The sequence below is a fragment of the Gambusia affinis genome, linkage group LG07 (genome assembly GCF_019740435.1).
Source record: "Gambusia affinis linkage group LG07, SWU_Gaff_1.0, whole genome shotgun sequence".
Lineage (NCBI taxonomy): Eukaryota > Metazoa > Chordata > Actinopteri > Cyprinodontiformes > Poeciliidae > Gambusia > Gambusia affinis.
In genome coordinates, this window is record NC_057874.1 from 3,718,527 (window position 1) to 3,741,026 (window position 22,500).

Sequence of the window (22,500 nt, forward strand, 5' to 3'; positions counted from 1 at the left end):
CTGACATGATTGAAAGATGTCAAAGCAACTGGTCATTGTTAAGAAGGTATTTAATTGTTGAAATGTAGCTTCTTCAATAACCTTATTGATGAATGGATGACTGGTCTGCAATTCTACATTAGCAACTTATCCAGATTGTCCTTTTCCAACAGTAGTTTGATAATTGCTATTTTTAAGGCGTGGGCTAGAGGAAAACACATGGGAACCACATTAATTTATATATTTTATCTTTGTTAGGATCTGGGGTTGTTTAAGCGTGGTTTTGGGTTTTGTCATATTTTGTGTTCCTTAGTTTTTTCTATTAGTTCTGCCTTGTTTCGATTTCCACTTCAGTTCTTCCTTAGTTTATTTCTTGTTTCAAGTTATTGTTTGTCATTATAGTTTGATTATGTTTCTGTATTTTAGTGTTAGATTCATTTCCTCACCCGCTGTGCCACCTTCTCTCTCCCTAGTCTGCCTCTTACTCCCTTCACTCACACCTGGAACCCATCAGCAATCAGCCCAGATCCTTTGTTCCAACGTTCAACCTCCCAGTACTTAAGCGCCTTATCTCAGTCACTCCTTGCTGCATCATCTGGTCTACTCCCATTGCTTCCCCATTGTGCTCAGTGGGAGGTGCTCAGTTGGATTCTTTCATTTGGATTTTGTTTTTTGTTTTTCTCCCCTCACTACCTGTAATCTTTGTAAGTTTTTTTTTCATTAAAATTTGAAATTCATTTTCCATCTCTGTGTTCAACACATCATAGCAATCTCATTGAAATGTTTTGGGTTTTGTCAAGTGATTTCTAAGACGGTATTTTTCAACCCAGGTCCTCAAGGTGCACTGCCCTGCATGTTTTAGATGTTTCCCTGCTTCAGCACACATGATTTCAATTGATGGCTGATGAACAGACTTCTGCCAAATTACAATCATCCGAATGGGAAAAAACTAAAAGAAAAGCTAGATGTGCCTTGAGGACCAGAGTTGGGGAAACGCTGTTCTAAGACACTTAATTTTACATAAAGCAAAAATAATTTTAATAATAAAAAAATTCGTCCCAGTTCTTAAACGTTCTCCGAACCCATAAGAGTGACCTAATTATATGCAACATTTTTTTCTCTCTTTTTGTGAAGGTTAAATTTGCTACTTGCCATATGCAATTAAGTGTTTCCATAAGCTTTAAAACTTTAAAACATTATTCCGTTGAAACGAAGCAGAAAGCTTTTACTGCGAAAACAAATCGGTTTCAATTCCGGTCTGCTGCTGCTGTCTAAAACAGGTCCCTCTTTTGACTGAGCTGGATCATCAGGTGGTCGCTGGCTGGCTGGCCGAACTGATCCCAGAACAGGCGGGTTTTTCAGCACCGCGGTCAGCTCCGAGCCCTGCCTCTTCCTCTTGCAGGCAGCGGAGCATCAACACATCAGCGCTTCCTCCATCTGCAACCCCTCCCCTTTTAAATGTGCTCTCGTGATAAATCCTTCTTATCTGTCACACACTACTGGAGTAACAAGGCTTTAAACATCACGCAACCAAGAAGACTCAACAGTATTTCCGGTTTGTTTTTTCTTCTTTTTTTCTTGCTGAGATCGGCTGCAGATTTCCCCCCTCCAGCAGCCTGTGGCGTTAATCAGGTACCTTTTGTGCCTCTTTCCTCCTGTGGATCCAATTAATGCAGTTTTATTTAGCCAAACAGTAGTTTATTTTAGACCCCAGCAGCATGTTGGATCCGTCTTCCAGTGAGGAAGAAGGGGACGAAGTGGTCGAGGTGGAGCGCAAAGAGGAGACCGCCTCGAAGAGCCTCGGAGGAGCCCGACGGCCACCGGGCCGAGCCGCCGACGATCATGGCGGCGGAGGGCTTCAGCCCCGGGGCCGCGGCAGCGCCGGTGGCCGACCCTCCAGCCCCAGCCCTTCGGTGGGCAGCGACAAGGAAAAGGAGGACCTGGAGAAGATGCAGAGAGAGGAGGAGGAGAAGAAAAAGCGGCTCCAGCTGTATGTGTTTGTGATGCGCTGCATTGCTTATCCGTTCAACGCAAAGCAACCCACCGACATGGCCAGGAGACAACAAAAGGTAAGACGGGCACGAGAAGAGAGAATAAAGCTTCTTTAGTTGTGTGATTTAGATGGAAGCTGTAACACAGACATCACATGACACCAACTGTTGCTTCCTGAGGCGCACCATGTTGCGTTTTACATCAAAGGCAGGAGAGAAGGGGTGGGGGGGATCTACTTCCGTTAGAAAAAATGTTCCAGTCACTAATGAATCCTTTAATACTCCTCAGTTGGAGCTTTATTGATTTTTTTTTAGCTGAGTTAATACAAACAATACAAGGCATGCCTTTTTTTAAAAGCTAAATTGTATCCAGGATCAAATCTTGCTATTAAAGGGAAAGACTTGACTGAAAAACAAAAATGACAAGCAGCAGCAGCAGCAATAAAGGGAGAGAGAAAGTAAGGGAGACAGAGGATTTGCATTCATTTTACTCTATTCATAAACCATGTGTGCTTGTAGCAGAAGCAATGTTTCCTCTGCCTATTAGTAGCAACTGATATGAAGAAGACAAGAAAGTGTTCTTTGCCACACCAAGACATTCTGGGCCCAAAATGTTTCAATATTCAGATGGACTGGGCTTTGGAGGCTTCGAAAGTTCAAACAAGCAAACAAACACCAAAATATACAACTAGTACCGTTAAAAAGTAAATGTCACAAAGTGCTCTGGAACAAAAGAAAACTCAAAAGTAATGTTAAAAAATAGTTTCTCATTAGAGGAGTCAACTCACCCGACAAATGTTAAGCTTGGTGGGAAAGTCCCAGAGTCTGGGTGGAACTGTGGTCAAAATCCTACCAGCATTCAGCTTTAAAATCAAATTTACCAGAGGGGCAATGTTTTAAATTTTATGAGGTGTTACAATAATAGCTATTTGGCCAATCAGCATCGCTGAATTTAATGCATTTCACATATGAAATTTCACATTTTGGATTGCTATGGCGATAGAGTTGAGGATGTAAGCATGACCTCCTGAGCTTAAACTAAAATTTCCATCTTGAATGACGAGGCGGAGGCATCCAGAGACCAGGAAGGATGTTTCATCACATGAATTTCATGTGCTGAACGCGTTGTTGATGTAGAGTAGAGTGAATGTGGGCTGATTCTTCCTGAAGTAAATCATCAGCTCCTTAGCTTTATCCACACTTGGGACCAAGTTGTTGTTGCTACACAACTAAGTCACTCGGATCAACAATCTGACAAACGGACCACAATTTGTGACTGAGAGGCTGTGTGTCTGACCAGCACTGGAGCACCACAGGGCACTGTACTCTCACCATTCCCTTCTGCTCTGAGCACTTCAGACTTCCAGAGTCCTGTCATCTACAGATCTACTCCGCTGACTCTTCTTAAATGTGAACAAAACAAAGGAGACAAAGCATGTCAAACTTCACCTGAACAACAGATTGGACCAGAAGACTCTAAGCAATACTGCAGAATCTAATATCTATAGTCTTTGCAAGCAAACTATTTTAGTTATGCTCTACCAACAAACAGGTGCATTTTCTGCTAATAATGAGGAGCAACATTACAGAAAAAATATGCAATTCTGTAAATACTGAATACGCAGGGTTCTACTGTATACATATTTTTCTTTTGTTTTAGAAATCTTCTCCTGGGATGCTTTAAAACATTTGAAAAAATCTTTCTGACTTAAAAACAGTTGCTTTTTTTGATCATGGCTGAGAAGGTCACTAGGAAAGAGTACAATTACAAATGTTCATTAAACAAGTCAGAGTTTTAGTGGCCATAAAGCCCCATTACATTACATTGAGCAGAGTGATTTTAGTCTGCTATTCTTGTTGATTACAGGAAACAAGAATGAAAAAAAGTTGAATGACATTATTGATACTATTGTTATTTCAAATAATTTGAAGGCTACTCTAATGTTTTGTGATGTCTTGGGTTTAGTGCTTAACAGACAGTGAAAGCTTCACCTGAACTAAGTGCAATATCTGTAAAACAACCTGTTTTGGAAAGGCACTGATTGATTATTACCCTCTGGAGTAGTTTTACTGCAAGTAGTTTTTACTTTTACTCTAGTAATATTGTGAACTATTGCTACTCTTACTTGAGTAGATTGATTTTGTATTGAAAAAAATGGACTTTGGAGATCGGAAACATTCAATTTTTAGATTTCTGCTACATATGAGTGAATGTTTATGCTAATCTCTGCATAATTACTCAGCGTTTTCTACGCCACTGCTTACATCAGCGTCATTTATTTTGTATTAATAAACGTAATTTTATTTGAAAAGTAACGTAAATGCTTGTTGATGTAAATATATTGAACTAAAAGCCTGTTTACTATGCTTCCCCTCCCCAAAATAAGCCATTAGAGATGCACCTAAAAATATTATGGTAAATTCCAGAAATTATATTATGGCTCAAAACATTTGTACATTCTACACGTAAATGAACACTAAAAAGACATTTCTACATTGCCTAACGTGTTTTTTCTGATAGAAGGTAGAACTGAAGTGGGAATAAATACCACAAGTTTTACTGATAAAAATAACTTAAGTTGTTGAAAGACCATTTTCAGACGCTGGCTACATTATTCTCCTATTGTGATGAGTGATAATATATCATTTCATGTTTTTACATATATATATATATATATATATATATATATATATATATATATATATATATATTGCTTTGGTAGGGGGATGGAGCCAACAGTTAGGGAAAAAAAACAGTATAATTGGGAATTTTAGTGTATGTTCCCAAAAATCTTCTCTTAAAATTTATTGTTTTTGATTATAAATCAGAATTCTCATTACAGTAAACATTTTTTGTCAATTATCGCTAATACAAAATGTTTGCCAGCCATTCTAATGAGTGTTTGATCACTTAATTTTCTGTTGGAAGTGACCTGTCTCACTCTCAGTGAGAACCCAACTTCTTTTTTAGGAAGAAAATAACATTAAATCTAATTCTGCCAAGGGGTTCGTGACATACAAATATATTTTCAAACTTTATTTCAAATAATATATGATGGGCTGAATGAGATAACTATGTGATGTTGGCGTTATGAACTTCAGTAGGTTTATAGGGTGAATACTGAATATGAAGCCATCATTTCAACGAGGCCAGACAGAATTTGAAATTATTATTATAGAGGATGAACAGGCTGAACTGGAGGCAGGTGTTGCCATGTGTAAAAATCTGAAACCAACCTTCATTTAATGCAGCATTCGCGTTTTTCACCAGAACATTATATTGGGAAGAGATGAATACAGTTAGCAACTCAACCTGCCAGTGATCATAATGTTGTGTGCGTATGTGTGTGTGTGTGTGTGTGTGTGTGTGTGTGTTAGGGGGAGGCTGGTCCTTGTTTGCAAGCAGCAGTTCAATAGTATATGCATAATTCATGAGAACAGCATGTCGGTCTCTAATAATGATGAAAGCCTTCTTAGTTGGCCTGTTGTGTTCGTATGCAAACACACACCCACACAGCGACAGACACACACACTCGCAGCACACATGAACGGGCACCGTATGGTTTTCATGAATGCTGATTCTTACACATATTCACTCACACAATGCAGTGAGAGCAAGCGCTCTGCAGTCACAGCCGTGGTGAGTCAATGTGCCAATCGAACCTATTCAGACTCTAATTTGTGAGAAACGTCCGTCTTTGCAGTGTCACAAAGCTTTCATCGAGAGAGGCATTTTGAGAAACCTCGATCACCTCTGATGTAACTTTTTGTGACGTCAACCTTGTCCTACGATTCTGCTGCTGCCGGAGAAACAAAGAATAATTTAACGTACGACTATAAAGACGCATCTGCTGGTGTGACATACAACAGAGTTCCTTTATCTGAGTTTTGTGACTGAACATTATTAGGGTTGAAATTGTAGCTTTTAAGAAAACGGCAACAAAAATAATTTTACAGACAGTTAAGCTGGATACAGAGTTTCTTTAATGTGATCCAGAAACGTAGCAATGACACATCTTGAAGCACATGGCGCTATAGGTTGGGGATCAACCAATATTTCACTTTTAGACCAAACACTCTAAATGTCTCTGATCAATGTGAATATTGTTTTGTCTTTTTCTGAAAGTAAAAAGACAAAGGTTTCCTTCTGTTTATAAAAAAAAAATTTAAAAAATTGAGGACCGTGTCTGCTCTTCATATCTGACTTTGAAAACCATGGCTGAATCTGGTGAGCAGAGGAATTAAGAGGCAGGCAGATTTAAAAGGTTTCTGGATTAATCCCATCTCTGTCACTGTTAGATGAGTAAACTCCATCCAGATCTCAAGCTCTACTCGGCGTTGATCACATCTGTTGGGATCCTGAGATGTTTTGAGGTTTGTTTGGTCTGTATTCCTTTTTTTTTTAATTAGATCAGTTTTGTCTCGAATCCAACAATTCAACCCTAAAACATACAAAGAATATAACAAGCATAAGAAACAGTAAAATAATGACAAAAATAGTGTTTTCAGTTGTTTTTTTTATTTTTTAGAAACCTCCAGAGTTAGCAACGCTGAGAAAACTGTTCCACAGCTTTGGGGCCTCTGACTGAAACCTTTGAATCAGCTGAACACTAGCTTAACCCTGACAAACTCATGTAAAGTTACCCATGTTTTTGAAGTAAAACAATATAATACGATGCTTGCAAATATGAGAACTTCATACTATACCATCCAATTTGTGTGGAATCTCATTCATGGTAAAGTCCTGCCTGGAAACGTCTTCAACTCACAACAAAATTAGCAGAACAACAGAATGTAGCATCATGAAATAGAGGAAATGGAGGATTTCATGATTCAGACATTTTACTTCTTGTGACCTCTGTACCCCTGAAGAAAGACACCCAACACCGCCAAATAGGTGAAATGGCAGAAAGGTTTGGGTTTGAATGGGCTTTCACAGTGGTTGAGAAGCCTTAATGTTTTTGGACAGAACAGTCAAAACGTTAAATTGGGTGTATGTTCATTACTTAATTCCTATTTTTTGGGTCAGGATCAGTTGATGAGGCTTTCATCAACGCTGTTCAGAGCTACTATGAGGTGAGTTTTACAGCAAGCTGGCTTTCTCATCCCTCAAATTTAACAAATTATATTGATTTCAAACTGCTTGCAATCCAGCTCATTTCATTCAATTCGAATTACGCGTAGTCTTTAGGGCTGCAACTAACTGTGATTTTACCAGTGGATCATTCCATCAATTATTCTGACAGTAAATCAATTATTCAGTTTAAAAAAACTGGCATGTTCTGCAGATTTTTCATTTTAAATCTTAAGCCTTTTTGTATGCTGTTGCATTCAATAGTATATAATTGTATAGAATTGTATTGTACTGTTGTTGGAAATACATTTTAAAAAATGCAAATAAACAAATAATTAAATTCCCCTTTTAAACAGAAAAACAGACACTTTATTGAATAAAATGCAATAACAGCAGTCCTTTAATGAACGCTTGATCATTTGTAGCAAAGGAAGCAGCTAAAAAATGCTTCTAACATCAACATGTGAATTTCTCAGCCCTTTCTGCTCTGGACTTATCGTTAATGCAGTGTAGGGCTGATATGTTTATTATATTTTCCATTTACCTAATTAATAAGTGGATAGCAAAAGGTGCTTAACAGGAGACCCTGTTTTTTATTCAATCAAAACCACTCGACGAGACACCCAATCAGGCCGATCAGTTTTTTTTTTTTAGCTAGACCATCACTTTTTGGCGCAACACCTGGTTTGTTCCCGCTGTCGGCACCTGCAGCAGCCTCGGTGGCAGTTCTCGCGAGGCTAGTGACAGAATTCAGCTTAGAGAGGCGCAGAAATGTCCGGGGCATTTACGGGAAATTACTGGTACGGGAGGACGGCGGGAAAGAGGGAAAAAAATACGGTAGTCTCCTGGTCAAAATGGGGGAGACTTGATAGGTGTGAATCAGTGACGTGCGGTGAGGTTTAGCGATTTAGCGATTTTGAAAAAAATAAAATAAAAATAAATCATCAGAATTGAGCGACAGCTGCAGAAAGACACAGAAAATATGAAACTAAGGTTAAGAAAGAGGGTTGACGTGCAATAGCCAGTGACGCTAACTTACTTAATGATAGCGTCTCATAAAACAAGAAGAACATAATAAAGCGATATTTTTGTTTTTTCGACTTGCTTTCAGATCTTCCTGAAAAGTGACCGTGTGTCCCGGATGGTGCAAAGTGGTGGTTTTTCGGCCAGCGACTCTCGAGAGGTTTTTAAGAAGCACATCGAAAAGCGCGTGCGCAGTTTGCCTGAGATCGACGGCCTGAGCAAAGAGACCGTGCTGAGCTCGTGGATAGCCAAGTTCGACACCATCTACCGAGGGGAAGAAGACCTCCGGAAGCACCAGCAGAGGATGACTGCCAGCGCTGCCTCCGAGCTCATCCTCAGCAAGGACCAACTGTATGAAATGTTCCAGCAGATCCTGGGGATCAAGAAGTTTGAGCACCAGCTGCTCTACAATGCCTGTCAGGTTAGTGCGTCTACACGTCTGTTTGTTTCTTTGTAGCTTTAGCATTCATGACAACTACTGGTGACGGGGAGACGCTGTAGCAAAGCAGAGAGCTTGGGAGGGAGAGTGAATTGGGACTGAGCAGTGCACACATGTGCGTGATGGACAGCATTAAGACTCGCCCCTTTTCTCTCATTGGTTCTTTCTAACCAATGAAACAACCAGTGCAATTGGTTGTTTCATCCCTGTCCTGCTACTGGGGCAGGGACAGGACAGTGTCCACTGTGAGAAGGCACAGGAGCTAGATTTATTTTCACAAATTATCTGTCTCAAACTATACTGTCATGACATAGTGACAGTTTCAATGAATATGTAAAAGTGACATACTGCCGCTTTAAAGACATGGGGACGCTGACAGCTGAACGACGTGTTTAAACTTACTCATATCTTAAAAATTGCCAAGATCAGCACCTGATGAAACCTGTCTGTTAAATAGCTTGACACAAAGGAGGGGGAAAACAAATGTGAAAAACAAATTTTTTCTTATTTTAAAAATTATTATTATTGTTTTGTTATTATTATTATTAGTAAGTGTGACTCAATTGAAGTAAGCATCCCGCTGAATTCACCCCGTCTTGTTTACTGAGGGGCCGTTCCGTTTCGGTTCCCAGCACAAAATAACAGGGTGGATGATGAGTCGGCTGTCCTGTTTAAGCTGGGGTGGTGATTTCCAGAGGGCTGGCAGGAAGGAAACTGCAGCAATTATAGGAAACAATAAAGTTCCAAGTACATTAATGAGATGTTTGCTTTCCAGTCATTAGTGCACATGGGGGGAAAAAAAGGACTGGCATTTAAGGTCTAAGAACTTGATTCTGCCTATTAATATCAAGCAATATATAAAACGATTGGCTTCTTAAAAGAAGAATTTTACCACAAATAGAGACTGAGACTCTTCTGGGTTTAAGAAATGACCATAGTATAATGTTGAGATGCTTTCTCACAGCTTTTTGAAAATTCAAATAGCTCATGTAGCTGATAATTTGTAGTTTAGCTGATCTACTTATAGATTCCCATTTGTAAGACCAGGTTTCAACTCCAAATCTGATTTAACTTGTACATCAAGTACAAATTAAATCCTTTAAGCTAAAAAAAAAAAGTGATTTTAGAAATGACTCCACAAAGCAATAAAATAAAAATTCTTTGCCGTAAAAGCTTATGGTCACTCTGTACTTTGGTGACATGCACTCTGCTAAATCTGTGCAGCTGGATATACGGCCGTGGCTGCATCGTGTTCAGAGCTCAGCCAGGTAGAAGCCGAGGGGATGGTATTTGTGTCTCTCTGTCAGCTTCCAAATGTGATTTGGTGTGGATGTGTTTGAAGAAGAGCCAGTTTTGCTTTCTCCCCTCCAAGCCCTTCCCCAGCATGTCCCTGCTCTCATTAGAGGAGTGACTGCTGTCTTGACTCTGTACAATACGCCAGATGGTGAATGTCTTCATAGTCGAGCCCCAGAGGGAGGAAAATCTACTAAGGTGTCTACGGGGGCTTTTCCCCGTTTCCTTTTTATCGCTGAACAGAACAACGTTGCACAGCAGGATCTCTTTTACGGAGACCATTCCATCGACTGCAGCTAGTATCAGAGGGAATGTTTTACTGCTCCAGTATTTTGCACGTTCGCTCTTAACGACTTCTGATTTTACATCAGACCCGGTTCAAACTGAATAAATACACGTTCCCTGTTTACCACCTGGATGTTTCTAAACTAATCTGAGCTCAAACAGCAAATGATTTGTCTGTTCATCTCTCTTTTGTGGAATAAAGATTTTATAGTAGAGGTTCTGATTGGTGTTATGCATTCCATGGTGTTTCAGTATCCTCTTATAGCATTTCACAACCTTCCTAAAATAATGGATTAAGTTAGTTTTTGCCAAAAGTGATTTGGGGGAAGGAAAAAAAAAATCACCACCTCTTTATTTCCAAATGATGTCGTAGGCAAAAAAAAGCACTTTTGTCAAAAATTGACAGACCATTATTTTAGGAATGTGACAATTTGCCTTTGATTGGCCTTTGGCAACGTATTTACATCCAATCCAAACAAAACATTAACACTGGGTCCAATACCAATATTGGACTGGGCCCATCTCTTTAAAAACAACACTGTTTGTTAACTGGTAGAGTTATTCGAGTGTTTTCACTGTGTTTCATTATTGAATATACAGAGCCACATTAAAAGGCTTAATGACGAGGGACATTACACCGTGTTCCAGATTATTATGCAAATTGGATTTAAGTATCATAAAGATAATTTTTTGTGCTATTAAATGTATAGATGCTATTGTGTGTCAGGGCTCTTTGATTCACTGTAATTAGTTTCAGAGAGCTGATTGTTTAGTTTGTCTGGTGAACTAAATTAAAGGAAATCTAGTTAAGAAGGATGTTCCACATTATTAAGCAGGCCACAGGTTTCAAGCAATATAGGAAAGAGAAAGGATCTCTGCTGAGGACAAGCATCATATATTGTAGTGCTGTATGACAAACCTGAAAACATGAGATATTTAACGAAAACTGAAGTGTCATCGTAATGTGAAGAGAATTGTGGCTGATTCAGAACAAAGATGGGTTTGTACAGATAAAGACATAATGAGGAAGGTTTCTGTTAGACTAATTAATTGGATTAAGAGAGCAGCTGTTAAAATGCCCTTACAAAGCAGCAAAGAGTTATTTGAAGCTGCTAGAACTTCTAGAAGGAGGATCCTCCAGAGGCTTGTGGTCCATGAGCCTACTATTCTTGATGAATCGACTTTAATAGATTAGTTTATCTGTAAAGACTGTGAACTGGTTCTCCAGATGTTTATCTGGTGGAACTCAATGTGCCACAGCTTCTGGGTCTTGTGCCTCTCTCCTTCCTGCTTCAAAGGGAGTGCCTCAAGGTTCCTCACTAAGGCAGTGGCATTCAGTAAGGGATCATCTCCAAGTAACTTTTTGTATAAGTTTTCTTAATTCAGTCCAACAACCACAACCACTGTTATTGTAGACTGGTTGGTAGTGAAATCCACCCAACGTAGCATGACTGCTAGCTATAGCACTGTAAGCTTTCACTAATTCAACTACAGACTCCACCCTTCAGTCAGCGCTTCACTCCTGTTATTACTGTTTATCCAAGTGATGCAATACTGTCATTTGCTTAGACGGCGACCGAAACTTTGATCTATTTTTCATGTTTTCCTTTGTCGGCGGTGAATATGATAATGCAGACCGTGCACTGTCCAGAACATGCAGTCACCATTGTTCTGACTATGTGCATATTTGTTCTGATAACACATGAAAAGACCAAATAAGCTCTGACTGTACTTCATTAAAGCACAGATGGTGTCCTGGTCAAACAGAGACCTTGAACAGTTTGAAGTCAGTCTTTCTGCTACCATTCAGCTGTGTGTGTTTGGATGTACGTGAAAGGAAAACGTTTGGTTTCTAATGATTCTAGTGCATCGAGTCATGTCTGAAATGTAGCTTCTTGAGGAGGCCACATGTACATGCACAACTAAAAGAGATTCACAACTTGAAAACTGCTTTACCTACTCCCCACACTTGTTACCATGGCAACTGTATCCAAAGGGTAGTGTATCCTTTTAGTCGGAAGTAATAAATTATGTTTTTTGTTTTAAAATAATTTTCAGTGTAGCCTGGTAATAAGTGACATTTGCTGTGGTTGAGTGTAATTTACTTTTAGTGCAGTATGATTAAAATAGTTTTAATTCATGGACATGAATGTGATTTTTAGTGGATGTCTAAATAAACTGCTGCATGTCTGTGTTTTCCCAGCTGGACAATCCTGATGAGCAGGCGGCTCAGATCAGAAGGGAACTGGATGGACGGCTGCAGATGGCAGATCAGATCACTCGGGTAAAAGGAAAAGACGAATGACGTTTATTAAGAAAGATTAACCTATAAACTGATAAGAGGCAACTGTAGGAGTAAACCTTAGTTTTACATGTATGATAAAGTTATTGGAATTCATTTGCATGCTTAAATGTAATTTGCATTTAAAAAGTCGTTCTCCTGTTACATAATTTAGCAGTGTAAACACTTAATAAAATCAGCTAATTCCCGTTATTCATACTCAGACATTAATTTGATGTCCTTTGTGTAAAAAATGTCAAAATATTTTACGGAGATGTTTTTAAAAGGAAACTATTATGTCAGATTCATTTTAGTTTTACATCATGTCAGTGTTATTCCCTCATCAAAAACCCACCTGGAGTGTTAGCTTGATTGTTTAATAGATGTTTTAGAAATCCTTTAATCTCCATGACAACCATTCATCTGTGCAAAACACCTGAGTGGACATTCAAAGACGAAGCACCTCCTAGACCTGCAGTTTCCAAGCTTCCAAGCTTCAGCCTCACAGAGCTCCCTTCCCTCCTGACTCCGCCTCTCAGCTCCTTCAGACTAGCTAACAGCAATTAGCAAACACCTTGCGGAAGTGGGTGTCTGCTGAGCTCATTGTATGAGTTAATTCTCAGTGTAGCGCTGGTAAAAATGTTGTTAAAGGGTTAATAGAGAAGCAATGTTGTGATCACTTCCTGAGGGCGGAGTTTTTAAAGAGACAGAGACCCAAATGTCAAATATCTTTTGAGTCATACTTGGAATATATATATATATATATATATATATATATATATATATATATATATATATATATATATATATATATATATATATATATAGAACAACTGAAGCCTTACAAAAAAAATCCCATGAAAATCACATGTGATTTTCATGGGATTTTTTTGTAAGGGAAGGTAACATAGTTACTTGATTGTGTTGCAAAATGATACTATGTGACTGGAAAACACATAACACTGCCCCTTTAAAAACTGACATGTAATACAAAGCCAATATTGACAGAACAGGATGGACATAGAGACAGGAAGCTCCCTGAAATAAAAGCAGACTTGGATCATTTTACAAGAATCGATACAGGATGCAACTTGGTGATTAAACTCACAATCTCCTGTTTTGCTAAGCTCGGAGGAAGGTTTCCAAGGTTCGTTTCCAGAGAGATGGAGGCCATGTACATCGAGGAGCTGCGCTCGTCTGTCAACCTGCTGATGGCAAACCTGGAGAGCATGCCGGTCTCCAAGGGCGGCGAGTTCAAGCTGCAGAAGCTGAAGCGAGGACACAACACCTCCATTATGGACATGGGTCAGGAGGATGAAAATCTGCTGTCCAAGTCAGACGTGGTCCTCTCATTCACTCTGGAGGTAAAGCATCTACAGCAGAAAACGCCTCATTCTTCAAGTTGTTGCGTTCAGGCTGGGCAAAATGAAAACACAAAACACCAAACTCTACAAACCAACTTGCACATGATATCCAGTTAAAGAACCTTGTTTTTCAAAAACCTGTAAGAAACAAACGTGTTGTACAACAATTGGCTATGAATGACTGTTAATAATTGGTTGTTTTAATGAAAATTAAACTGAAAGTCTGGCAGTACTTGATTATCAGAATAGCCAAACAGCATTTCTTCGTCAATGACTGTTTTATGAATACCTGGCTGCACAGAGATTTTGTGGGTCAGGCTCTCAAGTGAATAAAAGGACACCTTGTGGGGAACATGTGGTTACTTCTTCAGTGTGAGAATTTTGTTATTCCCTTCCTCCTGCTTTAGAGGAGCTTCCTCCTTGGCGCCTTGTCTTTAGATATTGTGATGACCTCACTATGCTTGACCTGTAAGTTTTTTGTTTTTCTCTACGGCAAGCGAGTTGTTCTTCTCCACGCAGACTTCTTAATTTGTTCCTCAAAGCTTTCAGCTTTTAAAATGATCCCTCCACAGAACCTGCAGGTGCCACTAAATGAGTTATTTCCATAAATCCAAGCAGCCAGCTTTCTACAGATTAAATGAACTATTTTCAGAAAAAAAAGTTGAGAAATCCTTACATTACTAAGTACTTGTTGAGCGCAGTGCAAGTATATATGCACTCACCAAAATGGAACAAAGGACGCATGAGAAACTAATGTAACTAAGTAATAAAGTAATGAAGTCTCTAGAACTTGCATTTTGTTATGTACTATTTCATCTCTTTGGATGATTGACATTATTTTTCAGGTGGTGATAATGGAGGTTCAGGGTCTGAAGTCCTTGGCTTCAAACAGAATAGTTTACTGCACCATGGAGGTGGAAGGAGGACACAAGCTGCAGACGGACCAAGCTGAAGCCTCCAAACCAATGTATGTATAATACACAGTGTGGAGTTAGGTAACTAAAGAAAGATGACAATCCCAGCTGGAAGGACACTTCATTCATTAAGGTTGCATTCAAACTCATGGTGGATTTGTCAGAGCAATAATAAGGATAAAACATCCAAGGACGCAAAAACCTTTGATGAGGGAACAGCACCTCATCACACTAAGACCGGACAGAATTCAATTATTTTCCAAAGTACTCTCATGCATACACTCCCGCATAAAATGTTACCTATCATGGAGGAAAATCTAACTAAGACCAAACAGTGGGATTACAACAAGGAGTATAATGTATGGAATGGGTAGTGTAACACAGATGCATTCTATGAAGGGTTGTTAGAATAAGAATAAGGAGAATTTTTTAAATGTATTTATTTGTTTGATGCAAACCCCTAAAAACAACAAAAGGTTCTGACTTATTAGAAGAAACTGGCCCATATATTAAAGATTCATTAGGAGGAGTTTATTATGACTAAAATCCTCAAAGTCCACAGAGCTTCTTCAGGTGAAGCTCAGTGGACTTAATCTGAACAGACTATTAAAAACAGATTAATAGAAAACAGTCTAGTGGGTAAGTTGGCATCACTAACCCTGAGGTACACCATTTACCACACAGACTTTACTTAATAAATCTGTTCTTGTTCATAGCTGGGGAACCCAAGGTGACTTCACCACCACCCAGCCTCTACCTGCTGTGAAGGTGAAGCTGTTCACTGAGAGCACAGGCGTGCTGGCTTTGGAGGATAAGGAGCTTGGGAGGGTGGGAGAACATTTCAAGCACTGCATTCATTTTTGTTTTCTCCTACACAGTGCGTCTGACTCACAGGCATTTGGTTGTGGCTGCTTCCAGGTTGTGCTTCACCCGACTCCCAACAGTCCCAAACAGTGTGAGCTCCATAAGATGGCAGTGTCTAAAGGCTGCCCAGATGAGCTCAAGATAAAACTAGCCATCCGCATGGACAAGCCACAGAATATGAAGCATTGTGGGTAAGTGGCAGTTCTTCATGTTGATGCCCTTTGTCAGTGCGGTCAATTTAAAGCATTTGTCGTGTCTGTCAGATTTCCATCTAAATACTTAAAAGAACTGTTCAGTGATTTGAGTTCTGGGCTTTCTGTCCCTTCCATTTAGAAAAGTAGATTTTGGAAACCAGTTCTCATGTCTGCATAAGTTCAGACGTTTCATGTGCTGTTTCACTTAATTCATTTATAGGATTTATGTCATTCCAGAGTAGTCAGTAGGACTGTTCAGTATTGACAAAAAATATCAGGGTATTTTTTTTCCCCCCACTTTTATGTCTGATAATTGAAAATATTTAGCTGTGAGCTCATATCAGATCAGATCTTCGATTCATTATTCACTTTTCACATGGACGATAATTAACATCAATTTATTGACAGTCACATAATAGGTGATATTTATTACATATGTATTTCTTTAACCAATTTAAGCAGAATATTGTCTTGAATCAACACACAGTAGCCCCCGCAACTCTGGAATGATAAGCAGATTTAGATAAGTGTGAATTATATTTGGACCCCCAAAAATGAGTAAAACCACTCAGATTTTAAATGAAATGGGTTTCTGATAGGAAGTGAGGCAGCCATCTCTCCAAGGATGAACAATGTTAAGGAAGGGAGCAGTTTTGGAAAAAAAAAAGTGTTTATTAAAAATGATTCATGCCCTTCTCAATAAATCATAGAAAACCTTACACTGATATAACAATCAAACAATTTTTGTAATTGCTGATCAGCTTCTACATGTTTCCAAAAGATGACGTTTGGTTCCCTCTTGTGGTCACCGATTGCCATGAGGATGATAGTTGGTACATAAAAACTTGTAGCTCAGTGTTTTACAACATGGGTAGAATTAGATATATAGATTCAATGTTTGCCACAGTTGTTATGTGATTATTTTGGGACACTTTTATGATTCTTGTGAGATTTACAGCATTTACAGCATTTTCCAAACTGTTTGTCTGTTTGGAACAACAACACAAAGATACAGAGCTGTCATGTTTAGTTAGCTCAGTGGTCCCAGTGTGGGACGCGCTCCGCAGTGCCATTGCAGGGGGACGTGAGAAGGATCAATAATAAAAAAAACAACCCAGTTACATAAAAGTGTTTCACTGTAAAGATTGTTTGTAGTTTTGTTGCAGCCTGAAGTGTAAAATAAACTTCAGTGGAGTTTGAAAACAAAATATGTGTATCGGTTTATGTCTAGTTGAACGATGTGTGTGCCCAGTTAATTTTTTTTTTTTTTGGGGGGGGGATTTATTGTAACCCATAGGGGGGCCCAGAAGAAAATCTTTGGGAACCACTGAGTTAGTTCATGTTCAACCAACTTCCCAGCCTTTCTTCAAACAGATTTATTGTCTTAGTCATTTCTACGTGTTTTGTCAAACAAACAGGAACAGAAGCATCATCTTCTTGGTGGTGCAGATTGCCGTTTCATAATCTATTTATCTATTCTGTTGGAACCTTTTTTCTTCCTGTTTAGCTGATGGTGGATGTTCTTTGTTTTTGGATGTAAACCCAGTTTCATTCGACTGACCTCTCACAGTTTGGTCCCAAACATTGAGTTCTGTTGTTTCACTTTGCTCTAGTCTGTGTAGCTATTTTTAAAGAAGTTTGCTTTGAATTTATTGATTTTCTTTTGCTGCCTTTTAATCTCTCATATTGATTAGTCTAACATGTTTTTGAATAGCTTTCTTCAGAAGGATAATTATTCCTCTCTAATCTAGTTTGGTATGTCTAATAAATTAACTTGAAGTTTTACTATATATCAAATCTTTTGTAAAAAATTTACAATCTACTGTGGGGTTTGTAAGAGGCCCTGACATCCCCTTGCAGTGGTAGTATTTTGCCAGAAGAGGTCAGTGTTTGCAGTAGTATTTTCACCTTGGTTCATTGAGTCTTTGTCATGTTGACAGCAGCGTAAACAAATACCAAAACAGCATCACAAAAAATCACTGTAAAGCATTCTATTAAATTCCTTCTTTGTTAAAAAAAATGTATCCTTTCACCTCCCCACAGGTATCTTTGGGCCATTGGCAAAAATGTGTGGAAAAGATGGAAGAAGAGATTCTTTGTCTTGGTACAGGTAGGCATATTTATTTTTTAGAAAATAAAATATGAAAACAAAAATTATTATTATTATTATTATTATTATTATTATTATTATTATTATTATTATTATTATTATTATTATACTTTAAATGTTTGAAAGAAGATTTTGAAAGCTACATCTCCAAATCATGAAAACTGTCAAGGACTTGATAAAAATGATATTTGATACTGATAAAAACTGGCGACATATAAAGATTTCTTCTGCTTGTTGTCGCGGGGGCTGTTGAGGCAATTTGCTGCTTCCTGATTACAACCGACTAATTAGCACTGGAGTTTTTGCTCAATTTAAATTACAACCACACTGTCGTCTGATCATTATTACCCTTTAATGGGTTATGGCGGACAAAACGTTTGATTAAGAAAAACTGGAAGCAAGTGTTTATTTAAAATAGGTGATGATTTTCTTTTTGTATCATTTCATAGGTGAAGAAAATGACCAAAATTTGCCTTCTAGAAATATCTTTAAAAAAAAGCAAAAAGCAAAAAGAGAGAGAATGAAAAAGAACTGACAAAGAAGCAGGGATGCCTTTGACGTGAGTGCCGCTTTATGCAAAGGAAATTTTTTGCCAACCACATGTTGTGGCGCGCTGTGAGGAAGAGAGATGCAGCCAAGCTGTCTTCTTTTGGTTGTCAGATGAATGATGGAGAGGTCAAGCAGGCTTTTGTCAGGAGATAGTTGTTGGGGGGGTGAGGGGGAGGGGTGTGGGAGATGAGGTGGTGGAGGCCATTTCCTGGTGGCTCCTCGTTGGGAGGTGGGCAGCAGGCAGCAGGGAAGGGGGTGGGCGGCAGTAGGCCTGTCTCCTATGCGTTAGGAAGGATATGTCTCAGAGCTACAAGTTGACAGGGGATTGACAAAGTCGAGTGAACACTAGCTGGTCTAACACTTGGAGCTACAAAAGCCTGAGCACCGCCAACTTGAAGCCTCTCACTTGCTCGCAGCTAAATATATAGCAAGTGACAAATACTGGTCAATAGACTGCACACTCATGTGTATGTGTTTGTTTTTATGTCTGTCTTTCGATGTGCATGGAGTTTGAATGGCGACACAAAGAACGCCGCGTGTTTGTTGGGTTGCTGTGTTACAGAGCCAACGACTCAGCGGATATTCTTTTGGCCACCAAAAATTCAAGAGCTTTATTGATTACACAATTTGTTTGATGCAAATGTGTTATCTTATAAAAGCTTTCAAAGGCAATATTCATTGTTAAAAGGTCACCGGTAATTTTTAAATTTTATTTCTTCTTGTTAGCTATTTCTAACAGTGGCAAGGTTCATGATGTTGCATATTGTATATGTTTTTATTTTTATTTTTTTATATGTCCAGTGTAAAAAAACAACTCAAAACAAAACAAGGTGAAGTCAAACTGATTTGCTTTCTCAAGTGGATCATTCTGACCTTCGTTACAGTGCTCCTCTTGATATATTTACAAAAATGTTATTGCATTGGGTTTATTTCAAATGAAATGGACAAGGAGACAGAAAAGAAAAGGGGTAAAAAATAAAACGCAGAAAATGTTTTAATGAAAAAGAAGAGATAAAAGCACAAGAGAGAAAAGAAAGAAGTATATACAGCGTAGAAAGTAACATTGTAGAAGTCTGGTTCTACAATGTAGAAAGAGAGGGATAAAAACAGAGAACTTAGAAAACTATACATGCATATTTAACAACGCCAACACCATCACTGAAACTGTGATGAATTAGTACACGGTACTAATTCATGCAATATGTATTTAGAGGCAAAAACTGCCCAACAAAGTGTCTCTGTAAACCTTTAAATCTAGACAACTCTTTGTGTACGTACGTGTGTGTGAGCACACTTGTGTACATGATATTTCTCCATGACAAAGTTCTACAATGCATGAGAAGAACCACAAACTGGGCCCCTAGGACTCATCAAGGTATCCTGGTAAAAACCAGCTCATTTTCTACGCTTTGCTTTGTACAGAAGGTTTGGACTTTTGGCTTTTGAGAAACAATTGCTTCCTGGAGTCGTGAACTGTGTTTAAGTTTAAAATTTTTCCCAATTGCTAACGTTTACCCGTGACGTATGTAATTCCCCAGTTCAACAATTTGAATCTTAGCAGACGTTGTCTGCTCTGTAAGCAATCATCCTCCACTGTGTAGAGAGAAGGGCCGATCTGAACGAGGCGTCTGTTAATGTTAATTCAATATTTGGAAGAATGACCAACAGTGGCTTTGTTCAGTTCCTCCTCTGCTATTGCTAAAACTACAGTAACAGCAGAAAGTCAACGTCATATTTCACAATTTCTCCTTCTGTTCTCTGATTAGCCCGGTTGAAATTCTACTGGAGGAATCCAAGTTGATCAGAGAAAGCCTAGACTGTGCTGCAGGTGAGATTTGAGTCGAATGGAATAGCGCAGGAAGACAATGTCAGGCTAGACCCAAGGAAGGCATTGGGAAAATTGGAGTCACAGACATCCAGAGGTCCCCTGGAGCACGGGAGTCCCTGGAGGATCACTGCAGGGACAGCTGCCAATCCTACACCAAAGGGAGCAAAGGAGAACTCCTGGGGAACCACACAGCAGCCACAGCCTATACTGCACTTCTAGCAGCTTACACAAACACTGTCACAAGGTGCACTATACACCGTACCCGACTGTGACCACAGGTGGCTCCAGGCTGGGGGCCAGAGCAGCAGGAGAAGCAGTGAAGGAACGCCGGCATAACCAACCAAACACCTGATGTCCACCAATCCCACACCACAGACCCGCAGGCGCCCAAACGCACCAACCATGCTCAAAATCCAAACGACCTCCAGAGAACCGAAGTGCCAGGCCCAGCCACAGCTGACCCTCTGGACCCAATGCCCAACCGCAGTACAGCCCCACCCCCCCCCAATCACCTGGCCTGCTTCTCATTCCAGCCTACAACCCCAAATCACAGATAACAGGGGTGTGAAAATACCCCAAATTTCTCTCTGCCCGCTAAAAAAATGGAGTTATTGCATGTTTTTATATAGTGAATTTAAAACAGGAGAGGTGGGGGGGCACCTCAACATAAAAATGACCACCAGGGGGAGTCAACTGTATTTAAGGGCAGTATTTCCTCTCCTACATCTTGACTAACCAACATTCTTCAAATGTTTGGTTGGTGGGGGACATCCTGCATTTTAATTGCAGCTCTTTGCTTCACACCCCGTGGTGAGGCTTGTTCTGTCTGTCTGACAGTTTGGCTGCACCGTACTGCAACTTGAAATCCATCCATCCATTTTCTTACACTCTTGTCCCTAATGGGGTCGGGAGGTGCTGGTGTCTATTTCAGCTAATGTTCCGGGTGAGAGGCGGCTCAGGCGGGGTCACCCTGAACAGGTTGCCAGTCTGTCGCAGGCGACAGGAAATGTTTCTTTAAATTTGATTTAGTATTTTGGAGCTTGATAGTTTGCAATTTTGGCAGGTTAGTACTAAAATGATCCATGCAGTTGTCATAAGGTGATTTCGTAACAGCAGAAAAAGAAAAAAACAATACAATTGACAGTAAAAAAGTTAACCGCTCAAAGTTAAATGCTGAGACTGGTTCTCAATATAGCTGTAAGTACAACAACAACAACAACAACAAACAGAAGAGAAAACTGGTCAAAGAACAACATGCTTAAAAATATCTTCTACAAGGTAGTGGAATATGTTTATTTATGTGCAAGATCTCAATCTATTCTTTCCAGATACATAAGATGAGATGATGGTGTAAGACAGAAGACTTGGCTCTTATACATTGAAGTCCTTATTTGAAGTGATTGTGGGATGGCGTTTTGTAGCAGATTCAGGACGTAGACAAAATTGTTTTTGTCACTCACCTGTTGATTGCCATCCGATCTTTTTGTGAGTTAAAATTAATTCTTATTATGTTTTCAATAGTTTTGAACCTTCATAAACACCCCAAGTATAGCAGTGTCAGTGATGTTATACCTTCTGTTTTTTGCCTGAAATTTCCCACAATAAAATTAGATGTTGCTAAAAAGGAAAAGCTTTTCTTTTTTTCTATACTTTACAGTAAAACATTAAGAGACAGTTTATAAAAACAATTATGTTAACATCGCAATACCCTTAAATGTATCATAGGAACTACTCCTCCTTATGTTCTAATTCTTCATCTTCATTTTAGCTGACTGACAGCTGAGCGAGTGTGAGTGGGAAAAGCAGACTGACAGGAAACTGTGTGTTTTAGGGTGTGTGTGCGTGTGTGTGTGTGTGTGTGGATGGTGGTGGTGGTGAGGAGGGGTGCAGTGAGGGGGTGGCAGAGTACTTTAGATTTGCCTCTGTGGGGTCCTGGAGGCCAGGGAGCTGCTGCAGAGTTAGTCCAGCTTCTTCCATGATGGCCTTAGGTGTCATCAGTACTGGCTTAGAGAATCTCAGTTGTCACCAGCACAAGGGAAACCCAACATATAACCAGCCACCCCGTCCCCCACCTAACTTTGCACACACACTCGCTACCACGCAAACACACAGAGTGTGGCAGGAGCAAGAGTGAGAGCTGCCACTCGTGGCAGTAGTCAAGGCAACAGCAGCCGACTGGCCACGCTCGACGGTTCTTGACGATAGTCTGGCGTAACTGGCAAACTGCACTAATGTCAACTGGTTCAAAAAAAGAAAAAAAAAATCCCATCATCTTTGTATTTACAGCCAACAGATTGCAGTGATTTTGTGTA

General features: G+C 39.5%; 2 protein-coding genes across 9 annotated transcripts in view; both read left to right on the forward strand.

The window, feature by feature from the left end:
- Positions 1-712: 712 nt before the first annotated feature.
- On the forward strand, positions 713-3,378 carry LOC122833816 (calcium-dependent secretion activator 1-like). The gene is made up of 2 exons (XM_044121721.1): positions 713-2,048; positions 3,271-3,378. Exons 1-2 carry the CDS (start codon positions 1,698-1,700, stop codon positions 3,376-3,378), a joined length of 459 nt encoding a protein of 152 aa, XP_043977656.1. The 5' UTR covers positions 713-1,697.
- A 3,627-nt stretch (positions 3,379-7,005) lies between these two features.
- The window catches only part of LOC122833698 (calcium-dependent secretion activator 1), an 82,871-nt gene continuing 67,376 nt past the window's right edge, over positions 7,006-22,500 (forward strand). For 2 of the 8 annotated variants that reach the window (XM_044121491.1, XM_044121492.1), the window contains exons 1-8: positions 7,008-7,046; positions 8,156-8,488; positions 12,288-12,368; positions 13,493-13,729; positions 14,575-14,696; positions 15,360-15,471; positions 15,562-15,698; positions 17,745-17,811. In XM_044121491.1, the coding sequence (XP_043977426.1) occupies positions 8,186-8,488; positions 12,288-12,368; positions 13,493-13,729; positions 14,575-14,696; positions 15,360-15,471; positions 15,562-15,698; positions 17,745-17,811 (1,059 nt within the window). In that variant the 5' untranslated portion in view covers positions 7,008-7,046; positions 8,156-8,185. The other 6 variants (XR_006371029.1, XM_044121485.1, XM_044121486.1 and 3 more) reach the window with 5 other exon arrangements.

Excerpts from the sequence above, each read along its gene's own strand:
- LOC122833816 (XM_044121721.1), top strand. The coding sequence starts at position 1,698 with ATGTTGGATCCGTCTTCCAGTGAGGAAGAAGGGGACGAAGTGGTCGAG. Across the intron at positions 2,049-3,270 it reads TGGCCAGGAGACAACAAAAG|CACTGGAGCACCACAGGGCA; the intron begins GTAAGACGGGCA and ends GTGTCTGACCAG.